Source organism: Poecile atricapillus, chromosome 3 (genome assembly GCF_030490865.1).
Source record: "Poecile atricapillus isolate bPoeAtr1 chromosome 3, bPoeAtr1.hap1, whole genome shotgun sequence".
Taxonomy (NCBI): domain Eukaryota; kingdom Metazoa; phylum Chordata; class Aves; order Passeriformes; family Paridae; genus Poecile; species Poecile atricapillus.
In genome coordinates, this window is record NC_081251.1 from 78,128,847 (window position 1) to 78,152,164 (window position 23,318).

Sequence of the window (23,318 nt, forward strand, 5' to 3'; positions counted from 1 at the left end):
GGTGCATTTCCCACCTGTGCCCTGGAGACATGTACTTCTTGAGCACTGCCTTTAGCCCAAGTGATTCCCAGCACAGAGGGAATATGCAGGACTCCCATCTTCCTCCCAGCTGTCGTTCTCATCTGCCCTCCCAATCCCAGCTAAAGGTTACCCTGACTGGCAGGGCAAACCAGTTGAAACTCCTGAAAGCACTATGGCTGGGAATGCCTGGCTTGCCTTAGCTGAGCCCCATGGGGTTGACAGATGTGACAGATGTTGCTGAAAGGCATGGGACACCCTGCATACACCCTAAGGTCTGGGCAGACTTGAGATATCAGTGGCTTTGCCTGGAGGTCAAAGGCACATCATACGCTGAACCAAAGTGAATGATGCCTCCCAAGCCATGAACAACAAAAACCAAACCAGAAATGGAAAAAAAAATGAGGGAAGTCATTTTCTTTCCTCCCGAAAGGGCATTGGAGGCTGTTAAAAACAAGTCTGATACAGAGTTAGCATTATCAGGATCTTTTTTGGGAGGCTGACTTACACAGGAGCATAAATGAGCAGCAGTTCCAATCTAAACCTGTCCATGTCTATGGCTGGAAATACTATTGGGACCTAAAGCTGAACTTGGGACTATATAGAATTAGGTCTGTGGATTGTCTTGCTCCCATACCTTCCACCACTATGATCCTTATCTTTACTTTAGCAAAGTGATGCCAAGCAATTTGAGAAAAAAAAAACCAAACAAAACCACACATCCCAGAAAAGAAGACAATTCCTTTACATTTCCCAGTATCCAGTAGAAATAATTGAGCCTGATTTGGTAATCCATCCAATTCAAGGTTGTTTTGATAGCCACACCATGGCAAGGGGGGTACAGCACAGGAGAATGATTAACTTAATCCTCCTGCCTTGTTTGTTTGATGCTGTCTCATTCCAGTGTGAGTCAATAAAACTTTGTGCACCAACACACACAACTTCCAGCACTCGCCAGATGGGCCAAAATGGGGATTTGCAAAGCTGCCTTTCTCTTTCTTTTCTTGCTCAGCTCAGGTAAGGGTCCTTTGTCTTCTGCTTGCCTAGATGAGACTGGGCCCAAACACTAGCAAGCTCCATGTGATGAAGGTAGGTCCCTAAGTCAGTGTATCACTTGTTTCCTGGAAAATTATGGATTTGGGTCCTGCTGGTCAGAAAGAGCTGCTGTTGAATGAAGCGAGAGCTGTGGTTGCCCCAGGGTTGTGTTCATTAGCAACATCAGAAGAGCAGCAGCCTTGGTGTCTGCATGGGCAGCTAATGGCCCCAGGCAAATATTGCCCACATCCAGAGATGGGGGCACCCTTGGGAAGCAGCCTGTCAAAGGCTTGTACAAAACCCACAGCAATCAGTGAGAACTTATCTCTAATTTCAGCAGGCTTTGGATCAAATGCTAAAGGTAAAGCTGTGTTTACTGCCAAGCATTGTTAAGCACAGTGATACTGATTTCCATCCTTTGTGATAGGGGTTTTAAAGCTTTGAGATGGAATATTTATAACAAGATGAAAAATGAACAAGTTCCTTTTTATTCCAGCAATTTCAGCTTTCTGTTGTCAAACATTTCCAATAAAATGTTCTCCCTTGTTTTCCTGAGGGCAGCAGGCAGAAATTTACTTGCCAGTAACCTAGATCACCTTTTTCAGGAGTATGTCCAGAGTTCTTTCCTACAGCTCCAAAAGAAGATAGGTGTTCCACAGATGGTAATATATGCATTTCAAGCTTATCTACAAATTCTGTAAATAAATATTCTATGTGTAGTATATACTTCAATCAGATTTCAATCAGATACCATACTCTCCTGTACTTTGAAATTACATATAATTGCATGGCACTTAAATGACTTTTTAAAAATACTGATAAATACATATCAGTACAGTTTTTTATGACTTTTTAATAGTTCAGACACTTAAGGTCAGAATACCAGGGACATATCATTGTAGGATTGTACCAGGTTATAAAAGACAACTGAGAAAGCAGGAGATTTTATTTATTCTTTGTTATCTGAGCAAGCTGACTTGCTCAAAAGCGATGGTCCACAACTGCCTTAAAGTCAATTCTTATGTCTTCTGAGTTAGTACTGGTCAAATCTGGAAAGATGCATATGGAAATGAAGAAATTTGTTTGTTCACATATATTTGACTATTTTGTTCAATTATCCTTTGAAATATCTGGGTTTATATAGATTTTAGTCAGACTAATATATTCCCTGATGCATTTAAAATTTCTTATATTCTTTTCTTAAGTTTACACTTTGCAGTGGTTTTCAGGCAAGCAGCATCACCTTTTCTATTATCTAAGTTTCTGCAAATCTATGTTGCCTTTTAGCTTACATATGTCATCCAAATTCCCATGTATTCATTCTTAATCCAAACTTAGATTAAGAATGTCACTGAAAAGGAATAGTATTCAAAGTAGAGCTCTTTGACAAAACTCTTTGAAGAGTCCTAAGGTAATTTTTAAAAGTTTGGAAAGGAGTATTTTCTTTTTCTAGTCCCCTGGATCAGTGGCCTCAGTTAACTTAGGAAAAAGTTCAAGAAAGGAAGCACTTGCTTACTGAATCCATCAGGAGAAATTAGCAGGCTAGGCTATTGGTGCTGTAATAGTAGGACTAGATATGGGAAGCCTCAGTGCCAGGGATTTCTTAAGACATGTGTGTTTTATGGCATTGAGCCAACCCTGCAAAGTGACACAGAAAATGCCCTCAGGCAATTACTAATCTTGCTTTCATTAGTGGCCCAAATATCTTTTATTTTGTGTGAATCTGTGTCATATGGAGGTAGGTGATGAATGGCCCATATGTCATGGGAATTAGTAACACTGGAGTGATGCTGCAGTGAATTCAGCCCTAATACGAGTGCATAAATGAAAGATTGGCAATGTTACCTGTGAGCACGCTGTACAAAATTATGAACTTCCTGCACCTGTCAGTAATAATCTAGATTTAAAAAATTAAATAATTAAACCATATCACCTGTGCAACATTGTAACCTGATGCTGGAGATGGAAATAAACTCTTGTAGAAATTAGGAACAGAAACATAGAATCTTTATAGACATAAAAAGAAAAAAAAATCAATTAGATGGTGAACTCCATTGTGAGCAACAGTATTTTAAAGGTGTGTTGGATGTATTAGCAGGTTCATAATATAAGTCTTATTAAACTGTAGCTTTCAGATTTAATAATACTAAATTATTTACTAATTCAAACTCTTGGGTTAATTTGTTGCAACAGAGATGTAGCCTGGTGATTTCATTACCAAGTCTGCTCAACCGATTACAATAAAACAATGGTGAGCATTTTAAAAGGCTCTATAGTAACTTTGTGATTGAGGTTTCTTGCTCTAGGGCAGGACATCTTGGGACAAACAACTAGGCAGTGACCAGTGAAGCTGCAGGGATTGCACAATCCGTATGACAGGTCATAATTTCCCATCCACCTAATTCATGCTGCTCCAAAACCTTGATGGTGGGTAGCACTTCCCTTCATCTTTCTCTTGTTGGTGTTGACAGCACTTAGTCTCTCTCTCTGCTCCCTCTCACTCTTGTTTCACATCTTTTCTTTTAGCTTCAAACTCATGCATTACTCTAATCAGAACTGCCCATACAGCTTTCTTCTGCCTCTTTTTTCCCATGACATGTTGCAGTCATTCAGCTGTGATTCTGTCAGGAGATAGAAATTACCTCAGAGTTTGTCATCTTTTACATGACATGAATTATTCAAATAAATTGTATCTTCACCTGTCTGAGCTACATGGAAAATGGAACTGGAATCCAGAGATCTTAACTGCAGAATTCTCATTTGTAATGTCTGATTCCTTTCCTTCCCTTCTAGTGAAAGGAGATATACTGGATGACTATTTAAGAACAGATGGTGTTTGGGTATTTACTCGAAACAAACAGTTTTACAAGACAAATAATGAAAAAGAATGTGCGGACAAATGTGAAGCTGAAAGAAATTTTACCTGCAGGTAATTTCTATTGAATGTTAAAACTGTGCCATTGTGGGTGTCTGCACATCAATGATATGTTCCTACCTTTTTCTCAGAACCAACATCCCCATTCTGCTGCAGCTCTGCCTTCAGCAGTGTCTCCCATGCATTTAGCTTGTGACTTATCTCCACCCATAAATTACCACAAGATCAAGTAAAGAGCGGATTCACACTTACTACTCATTTTATAGTAAATGTTCAAGTTTCCATTCTTATCCAACACTACGTGGGGAACTGCTTGTGGCTTTTAGCTGGATGCTGCTTTGTTTCACAAGAGTACAAGGTTTCTAATTCATTGTAGGGACAGATGCTAACCTGAGCAGCTAGGATGCTGTTGATAATGTTTAGCCAATGCAGTTTCTTTTTCCCCACACAATAATTTATTCATGTATTCATATATCCTGAAGAGTGAGCCACTTGAGAGGAGTAGCTAATGCTAACCTCTTACTCAGTGTATAAAACATTGAATGCAGTGTCTGAAGGATAAGAATGAATGTAAGACAGCGCTAGCAAATTAATAATTTATAGAAAAATAATTATGAGTTCAATAATTTAAATTGAATTTAAAATATTGCTCCCTGTGTCAATATTGCTTCCTTCTCAATTTCAACAGGGCTTTCCTATTCACCAGGAAAAAGCTACAGTGTTTAACACTGGCTGAAAATGCTAAAATGACAGTGACGTTCACCAGCACGGACACAGTTCTTTATGAGAAGAGAAGTATGTGTACAGTAAGATGTTACATATTTACTCATCAAGCCTATTCTAATGGCATCCTTCTGTTCTCTGCTGCAGTGCTGGAGAAAATTCCTGTTAGGGCAGAAAACTAATAGAGAATTTGGGGGCCAAGCAGGAAGAAGCCACATTACTAAACATTCAAGAAGGATTAAATACCAACCACTAGATCCATGGTGGTCTCCATGTGCCATTTGAACTGGGAAGTTAATTGTTATCTTCCTCCCAGACCCAGTTATATAGTCTTCACCTCCTCTCCCTGGGTGTCAGATGTGTCCAGCTCTATTATTTAGACAGGTTAAATAGTTTAGGAGGAACCCTTTTTTTTTTCTAGCAGATTGGTCTTGATCTAACATTTCCATTTTATATTTTGAGGTTTGAGGAGATTCTTATTGTGCAAACAAGAAAGGGGAAAAGAAAGAGGAAATCAAGATCACTGCTCTCAACAACTGGAGATTTTTCAGCATCTGTTGCCAATAAAAGCACCATCAACATGATTTGCATTCTTTGTCTTGGAATCCCACTAGAAAAATACCTAGGAGAGTCTGAGGCTAAGATGAATCAAAGGTTTGGGGGCCACTTATGTGACAAGTGTAATTTGATAACTAAGTATTTTCTGGCTTAAAGGGATAGCTGGATGGCACCCAAGCTGTTAATGTGCTTATGAACAATGCCTTTCCAAGAATCTCCAGCTGCTGGTGAAAGACATTCCTATTTATCCCAGCATCATGACAGTATCAGCATGCATTTTTTTTGCATACCAAAAACTTGATCTAGCTGATCTCTTGACTTGATTTTATGCCTTTATAATAATGCTTGAGAAATTTTTCTCTTTAGGTGACTAGTAGCTGTAACTAATTTATTTTTAAACACATTATAGAATGTTTGTAGGCACAAGAGGTCCAAAGCATGAGTAAAACATGGTTCCTCATGTACAGATGAGTTTCAGTTATATCTGCAGATTTTCAGTACCAGAAGATGAATGTTGTAACACCACTGAATTGACAAATTTGATTTCATTTCAGTTTACCTTATAGAGTGTAAAAGAGGGATTGGGACAGACTACAGAGGAACAGAAGCCAAGACTCAGAGGGGTATTCCATGCCAGAAGTGGACAGAAAAAATACCCCACAAACCAAAGTATGTCCTTATTTACATTTCTTTTTCTTCTGAACCCTTTCCAAGTTTCCTCATCTTCATATATATACACAGATTTATAGTTCAAGTTATCAAATCCTGTTGTCAGATGACTTTTAAAAACAGCTTTATCTTCATCTGTCTCGTTACTTTTGACTCTACCAGCAGAGAACTGCAATGATGTGGGTAAGGAAATGACCCATTGAGAGCTAAAGAAGTTGTGTCTAAATGTGAGGTGTTTTAAACAGATTAAATGCACTTTCTCTCAACATGATGAGGATATTTGCTGTTGGTAACAGTGGGGCCAGAATTACTCTCCTCTGCATAAAGTGATACTTGTTCAACTCTAGGCCCCCTTACCTGTCATAGAGAGAGTCAAAAAAAAAAAAAAAATTAAATAAACAAAGATAAAAAAGAGGAAAAGTATCCAAGGGCCAAATGGACCTTGCCAGGTAGAATCTTCTCAGGGCTGGCTGCCATTGGGCTCACTGAAGCAAGTGGGGAAGCAGAGGTCTGTTTCCTCTGATCTATGTTGAAGTTTTATTTTAAAAAATTATTTTCTTGTTATTGTAATTAAATACACTTGGATACACTTGTTCAGATGATTTAAAAGTAATTTAGTCTTCTCTGGTAAGATTACCATAGGAAGAAGGCTAGCATCACTTGCTTTCGATCTCTGAGACCTAGTTGTTTTTGGTGAATAATCTCTAGAAATACACAACTTTTAAATTACCTCCATTAAGACAAACACATGACAGAGCCACAGGTTGTAGTGAGCTGGTTAAAGCAACTGGATGCACATATTAAAGAGAGCAATTGTCCTTTGAGGCTGTCATCGTCCTTACAGGCTGTAAGCTCACTTCTTACTGGCACCTGGGGCTAGGGAGAAAGCTACTAATAATTGTAGTTAGGAATGATTTTTCAGTTTTCATTTATGGCTTACAATGGGAAATCTGTTTCTCTCATTTTTACTGTGAATGAATAAAATTCACGGCTAGCTGAGCAGGTTGGACATTTCCCTTCTGCACCACTGTTCTGGCATTAAAATAGAATTCTAATACTATTACAGTTATACACCTGAGAGATACCCCAATGCAGGGTTGGAAGAAAATTACTGCCGAAACCCTGATGCAGATGAAAGAGGACCCTGGTGTTACACAACAGATCCTGCTATGAGGTTTGATTACTGTGCCATCCCAGAGTGTGAGGACCAGGTCATGCACACTGGAGAAGGTATACTTACTTTTCAGAGAAGAGATGTTCAAGTAGGTAATGTTACTCCTGCTACTTTTTTGTGCTTTATTTTCACAGACTTTTTTCAAATTAGAATTTAAATCAAGATGAACTTAAGAAGTTCTCAACAGAGAGGTTGTTTTCCTAACTGGCTTGAGTTATCAGTCATTTTGTAAATATGGAAGAACTAAATTTTTTTAATCATTTGCAGTTATTGTTTACCTTCATCTGTCTTGTTACTTTTGACTCTACTGGCAGAGAACTGCAATGATCTGGATAAGGATTATATTGCTGTTACACCAGTAATTTATTTAACTGTAACAAGAGTAAAGACTGACTGAAGTTCTGTGTAACACGCTGAACTCCCATTGCTAACAGCACATGCAGATACATGACAAATTCCTCCCTGCAAATGAAACATATTCCTGAAGTGCTGTTAATTTGGCCAGGCTGTAATGCACGGTTTTCTGAATTCCTTTCATTGTTAGCTGGAGCAAACCCCACTTGTCCCCACTTGTCAGCATAATCTGACATGAACAGGCTGGTGTGTTCCTCGCTTTGTTGTTCTTCTGCCTAGGACCTACAGGGGAGTGCATGCAGTGTAATGGCGAGGATTACCACGGAGAAGTTTCGAGAACAGAGTCTGGACTTGAGTGCCAACGCTGGGATGCCCAAGAGCCTCATATGCATGGATTTATCCTGAAACAGTGAGTGACACTCAGCACCAAATTCATTCCCACAGAGCCTGGGAAACCCTGCCTGCAGACAGCCTCATTGCTACCCGTGGCCACTGCTGGCTCATGAGTTTATCTTTCATTTTCAATGCACAGCTATCCAGAGAAGGATCTGAGGATGAATTATTGCCGCAATCCTGATGGTGAACTTCGGCCCTGGTGTTTCACTACCAACCCAAATAAACGCTGGGAATATTGCAACATTCCTCGTTGCAGTGAGTCTGATTTCCTGAGATCACTCCAGAGGGTAGCTCATTAAAATTACACAGGGAGGGGAAAGACAAGAAACCACAGTTGAGTAACCGGGAGGTATCTCTGTGAAGCTGGGAAAGTGCACATTAATAAGCAGAATCACACATTAAACTTCTATTAGATAAAACCATGTACGGTCAGTGAGGACGAAGGTGTCACAAAGTGCAATATGGCCAAAGATGTTACGGGAAACCATAATTTGCCCTTAACCACTTTACTCTTCAACTTACCTGGGAGGCAAGACATTAGGGTTAAATCAGGTGGTAGTTTACTGCTGATCTGTTAACTCATGGAAATCATCTAAATTACCGTGTGGCCATACTGTGATATTTTACCTGGATCTGATCTGCTCAGCCAGCACTGCCTTCTTCTTAGCAAGGGATGAATTCTGAGAAACAAGTTCAGTCCTCAGGAGAAAAACCTGACTTATCAGTGAGCTAGCTTAACCCATTAAGCTGAGCACACTAAATCTGGATATTTCCAAGGCACTGAATTAAGAGGTAACATTTCCAATTGTAGAAGTGGATTGCACTTCGAGAAAAAAAAATTATAGGTGTTTTTTTTCTCTCCAGAGGTTGATTGCCACTGCTCTAAGCAGTGGTGTGTGTTTGCTAGACTCAGTTCTCTTCAGCATGCTTGATTACAGATGGCAGAATAACTCTTTATAGACTTTCGTATGATAAATCATGACAGTTACCAATGCATTTCCATCCTGTGCTTAAAACTTAAAGTTTAAGGAACATACCAACCTTTTAGGGTCATACTGATGTCCTTGGGAAATTCTGTATATTATAGGTATGTGCTGTAAATTCATCTTCCATTTGCCCTCTGCAGTTTCTATGCCTCTGATCTTTACTCTTATTTTCTTTGCTGTTCCCCACGTGGCAGACCATTTCTCTTTCTTTCCTTTTTTCACTATTCCTTCTGTCCCTCTTCCCCAACTCACTGACTCATGAGGCTCAGTTCTGAAGGCTGCTCTGCTTTCTCTTACAATTTCTTCTTGGTCCTTTCTGCCCTTCCACCTGTGTGCATTATGTTGCTGTACTTCATCTCACCTGGGTTTACAAGACTGTAGGAAACTACTTACTGCCTTTCCTGTTCTGCTCTCAGGGGCCAGTGGGCACAGAGTCTGGCTCAACCCAGCAAAGTTATTTACTGGCTGCTGTAAAAGGGCAGACACAGGACATCCATTTGGCCATCTGGAGGCCCATAAAAATGTCCTCTTTGATTTTGACATGGCTTTTAACCAGTGTAACCTCTGCTGAAAGAAAAAAAAATGCATCTTCAACATTACAGAAACAAAGGGGTTTATATATTTTTGAAAGCACTACTTACCAGTGTTTTTCTGCTCTCCCCTTCCCTCCCCTTCCCTCTCCTTTTCTTTTTTTTTTCTTTTCCTGTTACAGCTACACCCCCACCAGTCTCTGGCCTAGACTCCCAGTGTCTTTCAGGGAAAGGTGAAGACTATCGAGGAAGGATAGCCACCACGGAATCAGGAAATGCCTGCCAACACTGGAACACACAGTTTCCTCACAAACATGGCTGGATCCCTGACAGATATCCCTGCAAGTATGCTGAGCCTCATCATTCTAACAAATACCAAAGAACAGTTATTATTCCCTGTCAATCCAGATGCAAAGGCAAGAGGAGGACAGGTTTTCCTCATTTATGTTGTTAAGTTGTAATTCTCTTGTTTATCAGTGCTCTTTACTTCTGTTCAGGTCTTGCTCTTCAATTTTTTCTGCCTCTCTGTTTATTCTCATGTTATTTTCTCACTTTTCTCCTCCACATCCCACATCAGAGCTATAAGTAGTTTGCTATTTTATGTTAAAAATCCTCTTGGCTGTGTTTTGGTACATTTTCATTGCATTACTCTTCTGAAGAGTGATGCTCCAAGGACAACATACTCCAATACAACCTTGTGCTCCAAGGTCCAAGAACAAACTGGGTTTGCAGAACATTACCAATGTGCAGGAATTGCTGACCTGGCTTATAGTAGTTAGATCCTGCAAGTTTTCCTGGGGAGGTGAAATCCTGTCCACTTTCACAGGGCAGAGACCAGCGTGCACCAGTGCTCCTGTCTACACACTTCCAGTCTTGCCTGGTTCTTACTGTAATTTCAGGGCTATCAGTGCCCTCTGTTTTGAAGTCAGCTCTTTCTGCTGCATCTTGACCTCAACAACAAGAGCAGAAAGTGTAAGCATTAGAAAAATTATTCTTATATCTTCAGCATTTAGATTGTGAAATTGAAGACCATTGATTAGTCCCAAAGGAGTGATGTATGTGTTGATCTCCAAAAAGGATAAACACACCACTGAGTTGAATTCTGCATGCAGTAGTTATTAATAGTCATGCACACAACTCTTCTGGATTTTTGTGAGTAAAGTCAGTTTTTCTATTTCCTGTTTTAAGGGGCTTACAGGAAAACTACTGTAGAAACCCTGATGGAGAGAAGAAGCCTTGGTGCTACACCACCAACAGCAGCATTAGATGGGAATATTGCACAATTCCTCCCTGTGACAGGACAGAACAAGGGATTGCTGGTATGAATAACAGACTGTACTTGAGATAAGGACTTTGAAACAGTGGAAGATTTATTGTTTTGTATTGTAAATGTATTGAATCTTTTTTTTCAGTCACTTTGTCACTCTTAATGTTTGTCTTGCCTGGCATGTTTCAAAATCTGCCAAATATTAAACTTTCAGTGGTTAGGGAAATACAGCAAAAGATGCAAATCACGAGCTGATTCAACAGAAGAATTACAGGATGAAAGATATTTATGTTTTTATATTCCTTTCTTCCCAAAGGTAGGCCAGTTATAGCAGGTACATTGAAAAATGATAAGGTTTAAAGAGATGAAAAAATGCTAAATAAAATTAACTCCTATTTTTGGAAATTACCCACAAATGAGAGGACAAGGGCTTTCAATGTAATTAAAAATCACATTGAAACATTCATTCATTTAAGCACAAAATTAACAAGAAAATCTTATCAGACAGATAATAGAGAGACTAAAGTTTAACATAATGTCTGTTTGAGAAATATCATGGGCAAAATCACCAATATCTAATCTTTGAGGATTTTGCATGAGAACTTTCTTATCTTTAATTCTGATGTGTTCACTTATGCCAAATGAAACTAACTGGTGAACCCTTAAACATCTAACGTAAGATGTTAAAACTGTGAAAGTTTTCCCAGTATCTTAGCAAATGCCCTTCTGCTGCAGGTGTGATGACTTCACTGGATACTGTCTGCATAAATGAGTCATTAATTTTTGTCATCCTGTGCGTTTGAGGCTTTCTTGTGCCTGCTCAGTAAGAACATTAAAATTACGATGCCAAAGACCAGTTTCTGTTGTTCGCCGCAGATGCGCCTGTACAAGTTCCCCTAACAGAGGAGTGCTACCGAGGCAAAGGCCAGAGTTACCGTGGCACAACATCTGTCACTGCATCGGGAAAGAAGTGCCAGGCCTGGAGCTCCATGTTCCCACACAGGCATATAAAAACCCCAGACAAATTCCCAGACGCGTACGTTCATCTCACCATTCTCGCTTTCTCTGGCAATAACTATTGCCGGTTGTATTATATTTGCACAGCTATGCTTTAAAACACTGCTAAGGAATATATCGATAAAAGAGAACTTTTCTAAGATACAGAAATGTTTTCTGTTAGTCTCACTTGTAAGAATTGTGTTTTCTTGTTATCTAGATTCTGAGTAAAATACAGCTGTGTCCCTTACTCTTAAATCTGATCCCCTGCAACCAACACCAGGAGACTTGCGCCCAGAGACAAGGCATCTACTGGAATATGTGTTTTGTTTACAAATTTGAGACTTTTTGTTGTGGCCTTTCTAATGATTTAATCTGGGGAGGACACAGTATTTATGATACAGAGCATGAAGTCAGATATGTCATGCTTAGAAATACCAACTAAGTGTTCTTTGCAGTTGGAACTGGGCACCCAGAATTGCATTCACTGAAATTTCCCCTTGATTTTCTTCAGGTTAATAAAACTGGACCAGGAATGACTGGACCAGTGACAAGCTAATCAAAATCACTAATCTTTTTACTTTAAGTTTCTACTAAGAGCAGGACAGAAACAGGATTACAATTGCAGGAGAAATTGTGAAGAAGTGCATCATGCTTAGTGGGTCATAAGCAGGAAGGCTGATACTTTTCTATTTTTTTGCCCTTTTTTTGCTGTCACCCTAAATAATTTGAAAATTTCACTTATATTTTGGCATCAAAAAACTGGAAAACCCTCAGAGGGGATGATATCTTTCAAAAACATTTTAAAAAATTTAAATCAAGCTGGGAAAATGTGGAATTCATGTGTTCTGTCATATTCAGAGAAAAAGTATTTCAGTTCTTTTTTATTCTGAGACTGTGCTGTGATTCAGAATGGGGAAATACAGCAACTCTGTGAATTATTGAAAAGAGAAATTCCACTCCCCCATGCCCCAGCAAGCACAGACACAGGAGTGGTCTCACTGAAGTCAGTTAGAAATGGGGTTTTGGAGGTATAAGAGGGGATCAATTGCATAGGCATTTGTTTCCTGTTCTGAATATGAGAAGGAACATTTTGGCATTTAAAAAATTTTGGAAAAGCCTAAGTTCTTCCCAATACCATGAATCCTCCTGCATATTTATTACTAATTCGTACATTTTCACAGTTGTGTATGCTACTTGTAAATTAAAATAATTGCCATAGGAGGTGATTATTTAGGTACTGAGTACATTGAAACGTTACAGCCAGAGTATAAGCCAGTAGTTGAATTGTTTCCTTATGCATAAAAATATTAAAGATTCCAATGATCATGTGAAATACAAATCTTCACTAGCATCACAACCACAGATGTGTTTGCTGGTAATAGGGTATCTGGCCATAAGTAAAACCAACAATAAATCTATTTATTTGTACATAGTAGATGTACATAGGACATCTTTTTGTCAAGATTTTCCTGTGCTTACTTTCAGTCTTACACAGCACAACTGTTGACTTTATTTGTGCAGGGATTTGAGGGACAACTATTGTAGAAACCCAGATGGTGACAGCGGCCCATGGTGTTTCACCACTGACCCCAACACGTTATGGGAGTACTGCAATCTCAAGAGGTGTGATGACCATACACAGGAGCCTGCACCTAATGCCTCCCCTGGAATGATGGAGCACCATATTGGCCCAGCTACACCCAACACATCTGGTAACAGCTGGCTATAAGTGTCACCTCCTGTAGAGTCTGTGGGTAAAGGAAATAGCAACCTATCAAAATTATTCTTGAGTGTCATGCTTTAACCACAGCCAGAAACTAAGTACCATGCAGCTGCTCACTCATCACCCCAGCCCTTCTTTGGTGGAAAGGAGGATGTAAAAAAAAGTAAGACTCATGAGATAAGAATGGCTTAATAATTGAAACAAAATTATGTACAATAACTACAATAATAATAGCAGCAATAATAATATTAATTGTAATGAAAATGTGAGAGGGATAAAACCCAAGGAAAAGAAGTGATGCACAATACAACTGCTGACCAATGTCTGTGGACCTGATTTTCTGAGTCTGAGAGAGTTTTTCAGTCTGTCAGTTGTCTGATCTGTTCCCAAGGGAAAGTCCCTTGAGAACATTTTTCTCTCACGGACCATTTTTGTAAATAACTTGGTTTTCTCAAAACAATTCTGTACAGCTGTGCTGAGTGTGTTTTCTCTCGTTCCACCAATGGGACACCTTTACCAATCATGTTAAACCTGTATTAGAACACCTTATAAAAGGGGCTGAAAAACTCTGAAATAAATCCTTCTGATGATCCTCTTTCTGCCTGTTGAATTGAATCCACGCTCCTCATTTTGCGTCCAACAGCGACAAATGTCCAGCCTGTCCCTGAGCAGCAATTAGTGGCTCTGTCCAGTGTATGTAATAGCATGTTGTTCTATGGGATGGAATATCCCTGTGGCCAGGCCAGGTCAGCTGTCCTGGCCATGCTTCTGCCCAGCTTCTTGTGCCCCTCCTCTGGTGGTACAGAGAAGGGGAACCTGAAAAGTCCTTGAGTTAGATCTAGTAAGCACTACATAGCAACAACCAAAATATCAGTGTGTTATAATCGTTACACTGATATCAAACCTAAAACATGGTGCTGTACCAGCTACTAAGAAGAAAATGAACTCTATCTAAGCCAAAATCAGGACACTGACTAGGCCTGCAATGTAACAGTTACATTCCTCCTGCAGTTTTCAGATCTGTACTGCTGCATTTTGCAGCAAGTGCTCTTTAGTTCTGTATATCCTGCAGCCTATGTCATTTTGCAGTGCACTCTGAAGGATGTCTTTTTCTTTTAGGTGAACAAGAGGAAAACTGACATTTCTAGTATTTCTCTAGCTGTGTGCTGTTGAAATATGTGACTGTTGTTATTATTATAAGAATTTTGCTTCTGTTGTGCTTTGTGGTTTCAGGAAGGTGACCTTAGCTTGCATTGTTCACAGGAGGCTTTGTTTTGTAAAATTAGATAAATGAGGTTTTCTTCTGTCCTGTTTTGTTAATTCCTTAATTAATAGTCCACATTGGTCAAAGTGGTATGACATTTCTTAGAGTATTGTGGAGCTTTGCATGAGTGGCAGGTTTGAAAAAAGGACACATTCCTAAATTGAGTTGTGTGCTCTTCTTACATGCAGCGGAAAAAAAGTACCTGTAGCAATGCCCTTGGAAGCAAAAGTTACTCCTTCAGTCTAGTGGGCTGCTGAAATATTCTTCTCTCATAAAAGTGCTTACTGATACCAATTTAGCAAAAACTTTGATGTCTTTCCAGATATTTGCAATATGTTACAGAAAGTGTTTAGCCTGAATTTCCTTGATATGAATATATAATCACACTGAATTTATGAATGGAAGTGTTAAGAATCTTATTTTTGTGGTGAAATTACTTTGGGAAGCATAGATAGCTGTAGGGTAACAATGATCTAATTTTGATTATAAGCAGGTAAATGCATATAATTTGGACTCTCAAGGCTCAGAAATAGTTTCAGAAGCTCAACATTTCTACATGTTGCCTAAGAACTGAGGCATACACAGTATTTTTTTCTTAACTCAGGCAACTAGAATAGCCAGAAAATTGTGTAAGGTAATATTTTATTCATATTAGCCCAGTCTTGTGAATATCCCACTCACCTGGACTGAGTGGACTTAGAAACTGTGGGCAGTGTGTTCATTGATAGAGTCAAAAATCATCAGACATAGGCATTCATATCCTGCTATACCTGCATTTTAAGGAGCAGCATTAAAACAGTTAAATTATTTTTGTCCAGATCAAGTAGATCAGGGATAGTGGAAAATCAGGAAAGTTCTGGTTTTGTGTGTGTAATTGACCTCACAGTGATCTGGGGATGTACTCACATCCATGACTGGTGGATCTTCAGACCAAGAGCATGGCCTGGATGCTTAGAAACAAGGGGGTTTTCCACCCCAATTCTTTTACTCCAGAAGGTCAAATAAAACACTTTCTCTCTCTACAGTCCTTGTGTCAGTCACATTTGAAAGCCTTTGAAGCTGCAATATTATTCCTGCCAGTATTTTGCTGTTTGCATGCTTAGTGTCCCCATTACTGGAGGAGTTACCTTATACTCTCTTTTCCTCCCTAGGCTGAAGTTGGACCACCCCTGGTCTGCCAAGAGAAAAACAGATTTGTCCAATATGGAGTCACCTCTTGGGAACTGGACTGTACCCAGCCATCAAAGCCTGGTTTTGTCCAAATTCCTGGTTTTGTTTCTTGGATCAAGAATGCAGCGTCTTCCCACTGAATCTGGATGCAGGCTAATTTTTCTGGAAAGCAGTCCCTGTGTCAGAAACAGCATTCCAAGTATGGCTTTATGACTGGTTTTAAAAATTATGTAATAATTCATAGGAATCCTAAATAAATACCACTACTAGCTGAGCCTAAGTAGCTATGGCAAAGCAACAGCAAATTGCCATTGTCTGTCAGAGTTGTCAGAGTATTTGTGTTGTAACTGCATGAGTCAACCATGGTTGCATGTCACAGCAGCTGTAAGGCTCCTGCTTCACCCCTGTTACACCCCAAATACTTAAATCCAGGAATTAAATTGAAGGTTCCTCTACAGTAGTTGGCACAAAGAGAAATCCCAACCAGATACTCTGAAGAGGGGAAAAATCACACAGAAGATTAGTGACAAAGACATAGAAAATAAAGGGACTTCATTTTAAAAGGATTAAATATGACACCATATTCAACATAAAACAATTTATTATTATAAGCATTACTAGAATTATTATATAATTATAATTATTAAATAATTGTAATTATTGTATTATATATATAAATTATATAAATATAAGCATTACTTAGCATTAATTTACTACTTAGCATTTACTTAGCCTGTTTCACCTAGAAACCTCTAAACCTATGACAGCTTATGTTACCCACAAAATTGCATGAAAAGAGAATTAGGATGAAAAAGAAAGATACAGAGAAAGACAAAAGAGATCTGGAAAAACACATGTAGAGTTACCACCTCCTAGGATTCCATTGTGGGTGAGATAGGAACTCCAGGAAGCTGGCAGGGTCAAGACCATGTGCTTGCCTTGTGCTCCATCTATTAAGCTTCCATGGGCCTTTCCCCTAAGGAGAGACTTTCAGTCACTTCTCCAGTCAGGTTAGCACTGCACCCCCATGTGATTGATTGATTGATTGATTGACAGCTCTGCCAGGGCTGAGGAGGTCTGAGGACAGGGCAGGGCACCACCTCACCTAGCAGATCATAAGCAGGCACTCCAAGTGTAAGAGACGCTTCGGGGCGTGGATGGTCCGAGACACGGCAGAGACCTCTACAGTCGAGTTAGATGTTAGAAGTTTATTTCAGGGCGTGGGGGAGAGAGAGAGAGCCTGCTATGAGCCAGCAGATAGAGCTCAAAGCAGGCTCGGAGGGAACAATACAAAAAGGGGGTAAAATATGAATACATGAGTTTAAGACTTAAGATTGCTAATGAAGAGAGTAACAGAACAGAAGTGAGAAAGCCAGGAAAAAGAGGATAAAGAAGAGCAGGAAAGAGCAGGAAAAAGAGCATAGAAAAAGCGAGGCAAGAGAGACAAGAGAGCAACAAGAGAGCGAGCTCTCTTTTACAATTGCTTATATAATCTATACATTTGAATATTCTATTCCTTCACTAACCAATCTTTCTAAGTATACTAATACAGTAACATTTGTGTGCGACCTATAGAAATCACTGCTTTTGCGTATTTTTAATTATCTCAGGGGTACTTCGGACTTTTCCTTATAAGGCTGGGGAGAGGGGTCTCAGCTAAGTTTTACTGGGGGAAAGAATGTGTTCTGGCATACCAGACCGGTTTCTTTGAATTATTCAAACCGTGCTTTCATTTGTATTTCTTCCTTAGTCTTTCTGGCTAAAGAGTCATATTTTTAATTCCTTTCTAATTCTACCCTCCCAACACCAAGTGCCCCAAAAAATGGCTCACAACACTAAACTTATCCAGTCTCTGACAACAATCCTGCATCTCAAGACATCAACCAGGACCACCACACTGGGACCTTTCCTCTTTCAATCTAATCAGGGTACCTTTCCTCTCCTTTTTAAAGGAAAGAAGAGGAAAGCACATTGGAAATCATATAATGGGCAATTGCTATACCAATAAAACCTAATTAACATCTTTTTATGTAGTACATTCGCCCCACCATTCCATTAGTCCAAAAATGACAGCATAATCAGGCTCCAGGGGGAGAGTTTGTGCACCTAAAGGGTCTTTCAGTGCTTAAAGAGTCCAACAGATCATCCGTGATTCCCTGTGCTCCTGGAGGCAACACTTTCCTACTTTGAGGTTTAGTATTCTCTAACATTAGATAATTTACACAACTATTTGTGGTACCTGTTGGACTTGTAAGATGAGTTCCAGAAAAGCTTGGCAAATTCAATGTAGGCCACCTTGCCTTTTGGACTCCACAAACTTACGTGCCCAGGAATCCCTACGACCCAAACAAATACACATGCCCCAGATCACGGGACCACATGTCCCAGATTCCCCCCCGCAAAGCAGGTTTTAGGGAGATACCCAGAACCTTACTCAGGGAGAGAGAAAAGGTCAGTGGACATCATGGGAAACGACATACAGTACAATTCTACTAACTAAAATTATCTGGATTTCCTTAGGGGTGGGAGTCAAATAACACTCATTCATTCCAATCTCCTCAGCCTATCATTTTCAGGATCATGATTTCAGACCATAAGTCTTTTTAATTTAACCAAACCCTTCAGTGGTTCTCCAACCGAAATCTTTCTTTTAATCAGTCCCTGTCTACAGCTGGAAAGAATCAGGAGCTGGGTTAGCATGGCCTCTAGTAATTGATTGATTAATTGATTGATTGATTGACAGCCCCAGATTGAGGCTGGGGGTCTGGGGGCACGCCACTGTCTCACCAGAAGCAAGTCCAGACCCATCCTCTACTACACATGCACCAGCACTGGTTTGAGACACTCAACTTACCCAGTCTTTGACAACCATCCCATATCTCAAGACAATAGACCAGAACCACTGCACTGGGACCTTGCCTCTCCTGCTCCAATCTAGTAGAAAGAGAAGAAAGAAAAGAAGCGGAAAACATGCTGAAATTCCTGTAAGGGGCAGCTGGTACTCATTAATCTAGTTAATACGCCTTTATGAAGTTCATTCCCCCCAGTACCTCTTGGGTCCAAAAACTGCAGGACAATCAGGCTCCAGGGAGGTCTAGGTTTGGAAAGACAGGTGTCTGCTAACGAAGGCAGAAACTTCCACTGAAATGGAAAAATTCCCCTGCCCTCCAAATTATTATAATCTTGAAATTTAGGGGCTCTCAGGTAAAGATACAGGAATAGGAATAACAGTTCTTTACTAGGAAAATGAAAATAAAAATGTAGTAGTAAAAACCAAACCAAAATAAAAAAAAACAAAACAAACCCCACTGACAGAGTCAGAATACAGCCTGACACCCTGTTGGTCAGGCTGTTGGTAGCACTCTGATTAAATTGTGGCTGCAGTCCTCCTGCAGTGACAGATGTGGTTCTATTGAAGCAGAGATCCTGTAGAAGGGTGTAGTTTTCTTCTGAAGGTCCAGTAGTGATGTAGATGTGTTCAGTCTTCCTCTGGGAATCCAGTGGAGAAAGGTTTACTGTGGTGTTCCAAGTCTCAGATTATATCCAGGTAGGAATTCTTGGCTCCTCCCCCTGAGTGGAGCATCTGACAATGGGATGATAGAATTTTATCAGTCATGCAGTGACTGACTAAATGGCCCATTTACAGAAGATATCCCCCTGGAGGGAGATAAAGAGATCCTGGGAGAGATAAAGAGCAGTGCCACACCTGCTTTTAACAGCTGGCCCATTAACAGAAGATATCCCTCTGGATTTACGATGGATGGGTCATGGAAGAGGTAAAGAACACTGCCCTACTTGGTTTTAACAGATATACACAATTAATATATACTTCTGATTACAGCTTGCATTGCAGCCCAAGACATGGGGGAAGTTCATACAGCAATCTTTCAGCACCCAAGGAGTCAAGCAGATCATCCATGATTTCCGGTTTGTTCTTGGAGGCAACACTTTCCTTCTGTGAAGTTTAACATTATTTAATATTAGATAAATTACACAACTATTTTTTGATACTTGAACTTGTGAGCTGGGGGTGGTTCTGAGAGGTTTCATTTGTCTTGAGCCTGATCTCAAAATTTTGGAATGAATAACAATAATTTGCGAGAAGGCCAACAGGGTATCAGCTCCTTCTTGGGCACTGTTAAGAACCCTCCACTTCCCACACACTCCCAGTACTTTTATCATATATTGGAGCAGGGAGAGGGACCGGTTTCCCGCCCTTAACAAGTTTAAACTTTTCATGCAACAGTATGAAACAGTATGCTTTAGAGATGAGTCCTTTACCATGTGCTTTCTCTTCAGAAAAGTTTATTTCATTTCCCCAGTAAAATTTTCAAAAAGTCCCTGTCCTTGTAACTTAACTAATTCTGTTGCAGGGTGTGGTATTATCACCTTCACCTCTGTGGTTTGATATGCTAATTCCTTAATAAAAGGGCAGGGCTAAGTGTGAGTGTCCAAGGGCATATAATGATTATAAAATCAATAACAATAAATCAACCACATGCTAAAAAAATTCCTGTGTGCTGTTTGAATGAAAATGGCTTGGAGAGTGGCTATGCACACCTAAAATGCTACTCTGCATAGAAGCTTTGACCACCCCAAGCTGGTCAGTAACCAGTCAAGCTTCACATGGCACCTCAGAGTGAGAGACACTATCTGAGTAATAATGGCAAAGTGACAATGCTTTATGGCAGAAGGCAGTAATGGTGCCCCTTCACATCTGTAATATTTGCTTCCAATGCCATCCATGACTCATCCTGGTGGCAATGTGGTTGTTCAGATCCAAACTGAGGTCCTGAACCCAGGGAAATCACAGAAGTTGCAGCAGAAAGGACACCCAGGTATGTGCAGTTTCAGAGTTGCTGCATTGTGCTAGGAGAGGCAGGCAGGCTGCACAGGACTCAGGAGCTGCAGCACAAAACAACAAAATGGGAGCAAGTTAGCACCAAGAGGTAGCAATCATTAGCTCTAGTAGATGGCTGGATAATCAGAGGTAACTCTTTATGTGGAAGAATTTAGTAAATATTTCATTTTGAAGCATTGTTGACTCCCTGAGCGTGGCCGTCTTGGGAAGTGTTGCACGTGCTTTTTGCCATTGGTTCTGGATTTGTAAACATCTGTAAATAACTGAAGGCACAAACCTGAGTCAACACTTAGGCACATTAAAAATTTTAGATCTGACATTTTCATTTAGGAAACCCACAGGGTTATTGTGGATTTTATGCAGTGTAAATGCTTCTTTTACTATGTACTTGCCTGGGAGCAGAAGTTGTCAACACAAAAAAGCTAGAAAGCTGCGTTTCATTTTTGTTCCTCCTACTCTTGTAATTCTCTTTTTTGTTTATGAAGTCTTCCACTAATGTATTTTATTTGGAAGCTTAATAACTGAGACAGCACAGTGGAAAAAAGTCTTTAACTAGAGGCTTCTGAGAGGCAGAACAAAGTAGCAGAAGGATGAATATCAGTCTTTCTTGACTGAAAGCAAATAAAACCCTGGTGACAGTCTCCCTGCCACTGCTCTGCCACTCGTGGAAGCAAGAACAATCCTTAGCAAAGTACATGTTTTTTGTTGAAAATTTAAAAGGCAAAATACTGAGCATAGTGCATAATATGTCAGTGATTCACCTTCTTCTTTCATGTATGTATTCTTTTTTTCCATACTGCTGCTCCTCTCACTTTCCCCCCACCCAATACTCCTTAGGCTTTGAACCCTCATTTACTCAAACAGTCAAATTCCTACGAAGAAGGAGCCTTTATCCAGGACTATTTTGCTAACCACAAGGAAAACTAAATCTAGGTACCTGAACTAAAATATAGCATTGACTTCTGTAGAAAATGAAAAACTGGACTTTTCCTTTATGTTTTTGCTGCTGCAAATCACGGGTGCACCAGGAAATCAGCCAAGTGAAATACAGGTTGCAAGGGACACCTGGAGGTGAGCTCATCCCAACACCTGCTCAGAACAGGTTCAGGTATGTCAGATTGAGTGCCTTGTTCCTGTCAAATTTGGAATGTCCCCAAGGATGAAAATCCCACATCCTCTCTGGAGCCCTGTCCCAGTGTCTGACTACATCAGTGGAGGAGTCATTTCTCCTGGTATTAACCCTAGCTCCTCTTGTTACAATTTGTGTCCTTGCATTTTGTCCTTCACCTGCTGCTCCTCCAGGATGACTCTGGGTCCATTTTCTCTTAGCTTTTCTCTGGTTAACTGTAGACAGCAATGCGATCCCACCCTTTACTCTTTCCTCTCCGGGATGAAGATGTTTCTTCGCCTTCCTCATACACCACATGGCCCAGTCCCCCAGCAGCTTGGTGGCCCTGTGCCTCCAAGGCTGGGCCCAGCCCTGTCTGTCCCCTACCAGCAAGGCCAGAAGTGGCCATGGCAATCCAGATGTAATAAATGGAATTGATTTGTGCTAAATAAATTGTAACTACTTAAAAAGTTATAATTAGAAGCCACCAAGAGAATCAGTGTTACAAGGCAGATGCACCCCTTTACAGATGTTACATGTTAAAATTGAGGTACAGGATGTAGTTTGGAAGATAGGTGGTGTCTCAAGACTAAAACAGCCTTGAGATGGACATTAGAACAACTTTAGGCATTGGGCCTAAAGACCAGAAAATATAAGGCTAATTAGTAGACTTACATAATGTTATAAATGCAAAGGCAAATTTGGGATAAAATCAAAGAGAAATTTATTAATAAACAACATAGAAAAAAACAGAGAGAAAAACCACAATAAAAATGATCAGCGCAGCGCTGGGTGGACAGGGCCTACACCCGAGGTGTAGGTTTCCCAAATCCACGTCTGAGCGCTCTCAGGCTTGGGGTTTTATAGGATTTTTAAGTCCTCAGGCTAAAATTCCGAGCAGGCTCCATTCACCAAGTGTTTCTGATTGTTTGGTGAATAGATTTCCTGGCTTGGAAGAATAGACCTAACTTGTGTCCGGACAGAGTCTCCTCATATGCAAAGAGACTCTGTATGTATTTTAATTCTGAGGTATGAAGTGATGTGATCCGGGGTTGGTGCCGATGGAAATCTCGGCGGAGTCTTCCCCTTTGTTTCCAATGATTGCTTTTGCAACACCGGGATGTTCAGGTCTGGCAAGGCCTATCTTTTGGGGCTTGTCTTTCTTTCGTCGATCAGATTGTTCCCTACAGGGATCTGCAGTTGCTCGGGTCCGGAGGCAGGTAATTTTCCCCGAGCCAGCTCCATTGTCGTTTTGATGATCCGTGTCCTGTCTGTTTGTCCGAGTTGATGGGCCTGCCTGAGTTCGTTATCTGGGTGTGGGTGGCAATCAGTGGTTTTCCGGAGAGAATCCCGTTCCCCCCCCCCCCCCCCCTCGCAAGGAGAGGCTTTTTACATTTCATATTTTTATGTCATTGCAAACACATTTGTCTTAGTTATAACTTTCGAATTTTTAATACAAACAATAATTTATTACACATAACACAACACATAGTGCACATGCACAAACCTGCAAGGTTATCCAAAGGACAATGAGGAGGAGGAGAAGCCTTCGCCAAAAGACCACCAAAAGAAGACTGAAGACCCCCTAACAACAAGTGAGGCATGCAC

At 40.2% G+C, this 23,318-nt stretch overlaps 1 protein-coding gene across 2 annotated transcripts; it reads left to right on the top strand.

The window, feature by feature from the left end:
- Window positions 1–961: 961 nt before the first annotated feature.
- LOC131577877 (plasminogen-like) lies at window positions 962–16,026 on the top strand. Of its 2 annotated transcripts, none has more exons than XM_058836052.1 (12): window positions 962–1,035; window positions 3,847–3,982; window positions 4,617–4,723; window positions 5,764–5,878; window positions 6,945–7,144; window positions 7,686–7,815; window positions 7,939–8,057; window positions 9,501–9,663; window positions 10,507–10,637; window positions 11,462–11,621; window positions 13,106–13,296; window positions 15,723–16,026. In XM_058836052.1, exons 1-12 carry the CDS (start codon window positions 987–989, stop codon window positions 15,725–15,727), a joined length of 1,506 nt encoding a protein of 501 aa, XP_058692035.1. In that variant the 5' UTR covers window positions 962–986; the 3' UTR covers window positions 15,728–16,026. The 2 variants fall into 2 exon arrangements, with proteins under 2 accessions (XP_058692035.1, XP_058692036.1); XM_058836053.1 differs by having other exon boundaries at window positions 963–1,035; window positions 6,945–7,108; window positions 15,723–16,023.
- The last annotated feature ends 7,292 nt before the right edge of the window (window positions 16,027–23,318 follow it).

What these genes read in the sequence shown, in the direction of transcription:
- LOC131577877 (XM_058836052.1), top strand. Translation starts at nt 987, where the DNA reads ATGGGGATTTGCAAAGCTGCCTTTCTCTTTCTTTTCTTGCTCAGCTCA. An exon ending in TCTTTTCTTGCTCAGCTCAG is followed by an intron (nt 1,036 to 3,846) that starts GTAAGGGTCCTT and finishes CTTCCCTTCTAG; the next exon opens with TGAAAGGAGATATACTGGAT. An exon ending in CCTGACAGATATCCCTGCAA is followed by an intron (nt 9,664 to 10,506) that starts GTATGCTGAGCC and finishes TCCTGTTTTAAG; the next exon opens with GGGCTTACAGGAAAACTACT.